The following is a 9,110-nucleotide window of genomic DNA, read 5'->3' as shown; positions in this document are numbered from 1 at the left end:
TCTGGTGTTATTGTTTCACGTATGGCAATGGTGTTTCCATGTTTGTGTTGGTACTTTTGATTAAATTAATTGCCAAACCAGTGTGTTTGTTATTGCTGCATTGCCTTGAGGATACCTGAAAATTTAAATAAAAATAATTTTTTTTTTACAAAATATATTTTTGAAGTGAAGTTAGATTATGATATGAAAGTTTAATTTAAATATTTAATTTTACTAGCTAGCTGATAAATTGGGGGATGCAGCATTTTTTAGTTACTTCTATTTGATTAAATAAATTCCATCTTAATTTTTTTCTCTTATTAAATAAAAAACGAAGATGCAATGACATATTCAATAGCAATCACAATAATAAAATTTAAATATCAAAACTTGTTTCATGAAAAATTTTTATTTTTTTGATGTTTGGAGTAGAAATTAAGTCATTTTTTAACAAAATAATTTTTATTTTTTAAAAGAGAATTATTTTTTATTTTTAAAATTTTGATTATTTTATTAAAATATGAATATATTTATGTATATATAAAATAAATATATATTATTAATTTAATATTATAATTAAATAATAAAAAATATTTTATATACACGTTATTTTTTATGAAATAAATGGATCGAAGAATGTAAACTTTGATAATTATAACTAAAAAATTTGTAAATTTAGCTCTATTTATTTTATAAAAAATAATTATATATATAAAAATTATGTTTTATAAAAAATATTTTTTATTATTTAATATTAATATTAAATTAATAATATGTTTTTATATTGTGTATATAAAAAAAGTTATTTTTTTAAATAATTCAATTTTTCTTTGATGAGTAAATATTTTTTTATTAATTCCTTACTTTTAGAGTTTGTTTGGATGGGGTGAGGGAAGGATAATTAATAGGAGAGCAAGGGAGGGTAAGGAGGGAGAAGGGTAAGGAGTGTTACAATAAAAAAATTCTCATGTTTGGAAAGAGGTGAATTAATGAAAAAGTAAGTAGAGGTAATACTTATTCTTTATGTTTGGAAAGAAGTGAAAGAAGGGTAAATAATTATTAAAATTATAAAAATATCATTTTCTATTAGATAAAATTTATTGTTTATTTTTTTAATATGCAAATTAAGGCATTTTATTTTTAGTTTAATGACTTATAATTTATATTTTTTATTGTCTTTTTATATTAGATCATGATATATACTATTTCAACATTCAACTTAGATATATATATAAAGTAATACAAATGTCATTTTGCATCTTTTAAAATATTTTATTTTTTTAAAAGGTAGGTAAAATATTATTGTTATAAAATAAACTTTTGTAATTTTTTATTTATTAAATAAAAAAATAAAATTAACATTTTTTCTATAAGAGTTCAAAATCCACGAGAAAGAGCGAAGAGATTAGATACGGCCACAAAGAGAAGACATTTATTTATAGTGCTAAATTAGGTTTATTTTTAATAGGTATAATTGGATTTTTAATAAAAAAAATTAAAGATATAATAGAAAAATAAAAAATAAAATAATTTTTATCTCTCATCTCCCTCTGCTTACACCCTAATTTAAGGTGTAAGAAAAATTGAGATTTGAGGGATAAAGGAGGATAAACCTTACCCTTACCCTTCACCAGCTCATCTCTTTCTAAATAGGGGTATAATAATTACTTATCCCTCGTTACTCTTATTTATCATTTCCTCACTCTACCCAAACAGACCCTTAATGTTCTAACCAGAAAATACAGAAAACTATTTTATAAGCTTGGCCCATTTTATAAGAAAAATTTTTATAGCTCGGCCCATTTCTCTCTGAGGCTCAAGCCTTCGTCTTCTCCCATATTCCGCCTCCAAATGTAACGAAACCGAACAGAAAGAGTAGGGAGGGTGATTCGGTGGATAGATAAGTTGTAGAAAGATCAATTCAGTGGGAAACACATCTTCAATTAATCACACTCACACTAATGGCTTTCTCTTTAGGAATCAACTCCTTCCGCTTCTCACCTATTATTTGTTATGCGAATCCCAATCACTTTCACTCCAATGATGCCGCCTTTATCAAACGCGCTGCCGAGTTAGCCGACAAGTCCGCCGGCTTCACCTCCCCGCACCCGAATTTCGGCTGCGTCATAGCCACTCCATCGGGAAATGTTGCCGGGGAGGGCTATTTATACGCGCAGGGGACAAAGCCTGCTGAGATTCAAGCGGTGGAGGTTGCCGCCGGGTCGAGCAAAGGCGCTACTGCTTATCTGAATATGGAGCCTGGGGATTGCCATGGAGATCACACTGCTGTCTCTGCTCTTGTTGAGGTAAAAGCTTCTCAATTTTCTCTTCCTTTCTTCTGCTAAGTAAAACAAATAATAATTAGCGTGCTTAGGAGATAATTGACATTTTTTAGATTAGGCAGGGATTGCAAGAGTTGTGGTTGGGATTAGGCATCCGTTGAGGCATCTTCAAGGCAATGCTGTGCGTGCGCTAAGAAGTCAAGGTATACAGGTTGATGTTCTTGGAGAAGATCTCCAAAGTAAGATTGTCGAGGTAAAATGCACATTTGCTTGCCTTTGATACTGGGGCTATCGTTCTTGTTCTTTCCCTTGTGTAATATAAGAAAATTTGTTTCCTGCAATTCTTGTTGCCATGAGAAATGAATGGAGAAGATGGCTTAAAGGAAAAACCATTCTGAACATTTTTGTTTCTATCAGCGTTACCTAAATAATTTGTCTTTATGATCACAAGTGTAAATTTTACTCTCTTTCTTTTTCCTCTTTTTTCGCCTTTTTTCATTTATGTACCTGTCAAAGTTGGTGATGCATGTTACATTGCATTGCAGGATGCTCGAAAATCATGCCTCCTTGTCAATGCCCCTTTGATTCATAGAGCCACTTCTCGAGTTCCATTCTCCATCCTCAAGTATGCTATGACTCTTGATGGTGAGAATTATGTTTCAAATAATTTCTTTTTAAAATTAATCTTTAGCCTTTTTAAATTCGCTTAATAGTGAAGTAAATTAATTATCCAGTTACTCAAAAACAGATGTCGAGTCTTTGAAAAAAGTCTAGTAATACTTTTCCTCGTATGCTAACAGGAAAAATAGCTGCCAGTACTGGACACGCAGCATGGATAAGTAGCAGAAAGTCAAGGAATCGAGTTTTTGAACTGCGAGGCAGAAGTGATGCCATTATTGTTGGAGGAAATACTGTACGCAGGGACAGTAAGTATGATCAGTACTTCTGATTTTGTAATTGGTTTTATGATGTGAAGATGTCTAGTTCTGTTTTGATTTCTGCCACTAATTTTTTTTATCTATTTATTTTGAATCAGATCCTCGATTGACAGCTAGACATGGTGGTGGGCATATGCCTATGAGAATTGTAATGTCACAGACACTTGATCTTCCTGAGGAAGCAATTCTTTGGGATGTTTCTGATGTTTCTACCATAGTTGTAACACAAAGAGGTGCCAGGAGGAGTTTCCAGAAGCTACTTGCATCCAAAGGAGTTGAAGTGGTGGAGTTTGATGTCTTAAATCCTAGAGAAGTTATGGAATATTTTCATGATCGTGGATATCTGTCCATTTTGTGGGAGTGCGGAGGGACACTTGCTGCCTCTGCTATTTCAGCCGGTGTTATACACAAGGTTTATCCTTTTTTTTTTTTTTGATCTTTTAATTTTTAACTTCTTCGGGACTCAATCAGACATTTCTATGGAGGTGGCTTTCCTTTGAGGATATTTCCTTGTTAACTGGAAAAGTTTTATGCAGATGGTGTCTTTTCTCTTATGTAAAGAAAATTTCAAAGTTAGATTTACTTGAAAATATACTTAAATGTTTGAAGTTTGTAGTTCATGTTGGACAATGTTCATCTTATGCTTATAATTCAATGATGGCTTTGATTTCAGCTAATGCTTTTCTTTTATCATGACTTCTCTGTTGCAGGTTTTTGCATTTGTTGCCCCAAAGATTATTGGTGGAAAGAGTGCACCTACTCCTGTGGGTGAACTAGGGATGGTTGAAATGTCACAAGCCTTGGATTTAATTGATGTTTGCTATGAACAGGTTGGGGATATTGATATATATATATATATATATATATATATATATATATATATATATATATATATATATATCAATTTTCTCTCCATGAATAAATTGTTTTCATCAACTATCTCTCTGAGTTGGAATTAAATATTGCACTCGAACAAGTTGGAATTGAATTTAATTCAAACTATGGTTGTTGGAAATAATTTAATCCATATTCATTTTGCGTAATTTGTTTCTGCCTCTTCATTGTGTTTCTGTTGCGGCACTTGAATAGGTTGGACCAGATATGCTAATTAGCGGATTTCTTCAGCCTATCCCGGAACTGACTCCAGTTATCCCATCAGAGGATGAGACTTTTGCAATTGATCCTACTGTCACTCCTTATGAATCAAGCATCATATTCTTCTATAAGACTTGGGATCCTTATGGGGCTTTTTCAAATTTTTCTCCTCATCCAATTCAAATGTTTGATAGCAATGGTGATTATGCCACATGGTCAAGTGTAGAGCATTATTACCAGGTATTTGCCTTTTAAGCATAATATTTGTTTTCTCACGCATATTGTAGAATTCTATCACAATTTTCTGAATTTTAGGCACACAAGTTTTTGGGGGTGAATGATCCTGTAGCAAAAGATTGCATTGAGAAGATTAAGTCAGCAAAAAGTCCAGAGGAAGCAGCACGAATGGGAAGGTCAATGCAGAGGCAGTGCCCCAATCTGGTGTGTTCTTCTACTTTTTGATAGAGATTCAGATTGGACTCTTTACTTATCCAAGAATAAGGGCATAATGTTCATTCTATGATGTTAGCATTCTATGCTTCAGTTTCCATTAATATAATAGCTTTCCTAATTTAAAACCCAAAAAGGCTTGAAAGTAGCACAACTCAAGCACTTTCCCTGTACATGAAGAAATGGCCTACTTATCAGCAATGAAGCACAACATAGGTAAAAATGGAGTTGTACTGGCAGATGGTAGCCTAGCTTAGGATACAGAAGTCCATGGTAAATGATTGGTATGGTAGGGAGTATTGGCACTCGCCAACTTACGAATTTTAGGCATCAATTCATTGTTGTTAGGATGGTCAAAGTGCAATGCATCAGTGCATGGCATTAATTTTTTCATATGAATAGAATCTGTCATTTTTATAATGATTGGCTACTTTTGTGAAAATTTCAAATACCTTGGCTCATAGTATGTTAATGAAATCTAGGGTTATAATGTTAATAATACAGAAAAGTAAGGGCCTTAAGTTCTTACATAATCGATATTGTGTTTTCATTTTCATGTGATTTTGCACGTCTCTCTTCCTTAATAGTAATTATGTACTGAGTAGAATTTAGATTGACTATATTGGTCCTTGCTAACGATCAACTGGTATCTTATTGGAGGATATGGATCTTGGCCTCTTGGGAACGTCAATTGCTCACTTTGAATCCCTTATACTCCTGGCAATTTGTTGGAAGCTTATCAGTCCATGTGATGTGCAGGTGAGATCTGACTGGGATAATGTCAAGATTGATGTCATGTACAAGGCATTAAAACGCAAGTTCTCTATTTATCCTCATTTGAATTCTATGCTGCTCTCAACTGCTGGCTCTGTTCTTGTTGAAGCTTCCCCACATGATCTTTTTTGGGGTGGAGGCCGGGAAGGTGAAGGCCTAAATTATCTGGGCAGGCTGCTTATGCAGTTGAGATCAGAGTTTCTTGGTGAGTCCTCTTCATCAAGTGGAACCACTTGCTTAGCTCTATAATTTATGGATGAAAGATTCAATGTCAATGCTGAATATATGCTATTTGTTGTAACATTACTGTGGGGAACAAGTGATTCGTTCAGAATAAAATCTTCATAATATTACAGCAGTTTGATCTTAATTTACCTTGATAGGACTGATTTAACAAATGACGGATTTTGTTGGTATTGATGTGGTGGTGAATACTAGGTCTGGCCATTGGTTAGATCTGGGCTGGTTCCGGTTCAATGGTTGAAGGAGCCTGGGACTGGAGTCAGGCCTTCCAGTCCTGGTTCAGGTTTGGTCTGGTTTGATCAATTCTAATAGTTGTTTTTTTTTTCTAACAAAAGGAAAAAAAAATCTGGTTTTTGAGTTTTGGTTTGCTTCAAGATCAATTTTAATCAAATCGATTTCAGTTCAATTTCAATTTGAAATTAGATCAATCTGATTTCAAGCCTGAATCAGACCATGACTAGGCTTAGTGTATACTTCATTAATGTCATCAATAGAATCTCTTTGGAAGAAAAGCTGAAAAAGTGGGGTCCACGTCCAAACGTGCAGAAACATAAAATTAGTAAGGAATACATATGAACCGAACCAAAGGAGAAAATTACATAGTAAATGTGTACCAAAATTTTCATAATCTGGAGGCTACTAGTTCCTAAACGTGGCAAAATATCTACCAATTGAATTAAATCTTGATAATCGCCAAAAAGAAAAACAACTGTTTGGTGACATGGACCACAACACTAGGAATATGGGCTAATGACCTTTTCTGTTCAAAATAGGTGAAACCAAAGAAGTTGTCAATGGGATTTATAGATTCCATTCATTATGTATGTCATTGATGATGTTTGTTAGTGTTGATTTTTCATTGTTAGGCCATTTACTTTTTTGGGTTTAGCTACATGACAAAGCAAATTATGAATACTTTTAGAAAGTGTAAAATGACAAGAACTCTAAACCTGTTCCAACATGAAACTTATAATGATATTAACAGAGGTTGAAGAGAAATGAAAATTTTATGTAATTTAATTTTAAATATCTGCTTTATTTAATATTTTAAATAATTACCATAGATTTCTTTTTAACTTCGCCACTTCGTCTAAGTAGCTTATGTTTAGTCGGTCCCAAGCCCGAATAAAGAAAGAGGGTTGCGGTAGGTGATAATCAGCATAAAAATTTCATCACACCTTATGATATGGATTTAAATGATATAAACGTTGGGCCGTCCTCTACTTACGATGCGCTATATCGGAGCCCAGGTATAGTGAGAAATATGCAAGGGTGTAGGGCTTTCACCGAAAGCACGCGCCATGCTGGCGCTCAGGTGTGGTGTTAAGTGAGCAAGTGTTCCCACATCATGGACGAGTGTGGGTAAAGAAGTTAGTCCATAGGACAGATAGTAAAACAGATAGTGGAAGAGAACACAAGATAGACATAGAAAATAATAGAAGATATCATAGAAGGAGACCAATTAGAAAGAAATAGGATAGGAGAAGGATCATGGTTGGTACTTGGAATGTTGGATCACTTACATAAAAATTAATGGAGCTTGTGGATACCTTGGAAAGGAGAAGGGTGAATATTGCTTGCATTCAGGAGACTAAATGGGTAGGAGAGAAAAGTAAGGAAGTGGGTAATTCATGGTACAAACTGTGGTTTACCGAAAAGGAGAGAAATAAGAACGGAGTGGGCATAATCATAGACAGGACATTGAAAGACGCAGTAATAGCTGTGAAAAGAGTAGGAGATAGAATTATACTAGTAAAGCTAGTACTAGAAGGAGAAACAATAAATGTAGTTAGTACTTATGCCCCACAAATAGGACTAACAGTGAGAGTAAACAAAAGTTTTGGGAAGATATGGATAATTTAATGCAAAGCATACCGAATGAAGAAAATGTTTTCATTGGTGGAGATTTGAATGGACATGTAGAAAGTGATAGACAAGGTTATGAGAATATTCATGGAGGTTTTGGTTTTGGCAGTCGAAATGAGGAAGGAAAAAGCATCCTGGATTTTGCTATGGCATACGACCTAATACTAGCAAATACCTACTTTATAAAAAGAGAATCACATTTAGTGACTTTCAAAAGTGGGCAATATAGAAGCCAAATCGATTTTCTCTTAATCGGGAAGACAAATAGAGCTCTATGCAAGGATTGCAAGGTCATTCCAGGAGAGACTTTAACAAGTCAACATTGGTTGGTGGTCTTGGATGTCAAATTTATGAACAATTCAAGTAAGGTCAGAAGAAACAGTGTAGCTCGAATAAAGTGGTGGGAATTCAAAGGAGTAAAGCAAATGAAGTTCAAAAATGAGCTTCTTGAGTCTGAAGTATGGAAGCTGGATATGAAGGCCAATGATATGTGGATACAGATGACATCAAACATTAGAAAAGTAGTTAGAAAAGTACTTGGAGAATCTAAAGGACATGGACCACCCTCAAAAGAGAGATGGTGGTGGAATGAGGAAGTACAAAAGGCAGTGAAGAGAAAAAGAGAATGGTATAAGAAATTATCTAAATGTGATAATAATGAGGCATATGAATAGTATAAGATAGCAAAGAAATAGGTAAAAAAAGGCAGTTAGTCAAGCAAGAGTACAGGCTTTTGAAAAGTTATATGAGAAATTTTGAACTAAAGCAGGGGAGAAAGATATTTATAGATTAGCAAGGAGGAGAGAAAGGAAATGTCAAGATCTCAATCAAGTTAGGTGCATTAAGGATAAAGAAGGAAAAATATTGATGAAAGATGAGGACATTAAAGAAAGATAGAGAATTTATTTTAATGATCTCTTTAATAATAGTCAAAATGGTAATAGCGTGAATATAGACTATAAAACAATAGAAAAGAATGTGAATTATACTAGAAGGATTAAATCTTTAGAAGTAAAGGAAGCACTTAAGAGAATGAAAAATGGGTAAAGCCTGTAGACCCGATGAAATACCAATTGAAGTGTGGAAGTGTTTGGAAGATATGGGAGTGGCATGGTTAACTAAATTATTTAATAAGATTCTAAATTCAAAGAAAATGTCTGATGAATGGAGGAAGAGTATTTTAGTACCTATTTTTTAAAATAAGGGAGACATACAGAGTTGCTCAAACTATAGGAGAATTAAACTCATGAGCCATACTATGAAATTATGGGAGAGAGTTGTGGAGTATCGACTACGTCATGATTCTTCTATCTCTCTCAATCAATTTGGTTTCATGCCCAGTCGTTCAACTATGAAAGCGATCTTTATCATTAGAAGCTTGATAGAGAAATATAGAGATGTGAAAAAAGATCTACACATGGTTTTTATTGATTTGGAGAAGGCTTATGATAGTGTTCCAAGAGATGTCTTATGGAATGTGTTA

General features: G+C 33.6%; 1 protein-coding gene across 2 annotated transcripts; it reads left to right on the top strand.

Annotated features, from left to right (window-relative positions):
- Positions 1–1,768: 1,768 nt before the first annotated feature.
- Positions 1,769–5,876, top strand: LOC110659908 (riboflavin biosynthesis protein PYRR, chloroplastic). Of its 2 annotated transcripts, none has more exons than XM_021817991.2 (9): positions 1,769–2,285; positions 2,380–2,514; positions 2,807–2,906; positions 3,062–3,187; positions 3,298–3,611; positions 3,910–4,029; positions 4,289–4,534; positions 4,610–4,735; positions 5,405–5,876. In XM_021817991.2, exons 1-9 carry the CDS (start codon positions 1,941–1,943, stop codon positions 5,765–5,767), a joined length of 1,875 nt encoding a protein of 624 aa, XP_021673683.2. In that variant the 5' UTR covers positions 1,769–1,940; the 3' UTR covers positions 5,768–5,876. The 2 variants fall into 2 exon arrangements, with proteins under 2 accessions (XP_021673683.2, XP_021673682.2); XM_021817990.2 differs by having other exon boundaries at positions 1,771–2,285; positions 5,504–5,876.
- Positions 5,877–9,110: the final 3,234 nt, after the last annotated feature.

The sequence above is a fragment of the Hevea brasiliensis genome, chromosome 7 (assembly GCF_030052815.1).
Source record: "Hevea brasiliensis isolate MT/VB/25A 57/8 chromosome 7, ASM3005281v1, whole genome shotgun sequence".
NCBI lineage: Eukaryota > Viridiplantae > Streptophyta > Magnoliopsida > Malpighiales > Euphorbiaceae > Hevea > Hevea brasiliensis.
The sequence above is the reverse complement of the archived record's forward strand: the minus strand, read 5'-3'. Positions and strand labels throughout refer to the sequence as shown.

Excerpts from the sequence above, each read along its gene's own strand:
- LOC110659908 (XM_021817991.2), top strand. The coding sequence starts at position 1,941 with ATGGCTTTCTCTTTAGGAATCAACTCCTTCCGCTTCTCACCTATTATT. Across the intron at positions 2,907-3,061 it reads GTATGCTATGACTCTTGATG|GAAAAATAGCTGCCAGTACT; the intron begins GTGAGAATTATG and ends GTATGCTAACAG. Across the intron at positions 4,030-4,288 it reads TTGATGTTTGCTATGAACAG|GTTGGACCAGATATGCTAAT; the intron begins GTTGGGGATATT and ends GCACTTGAATAG.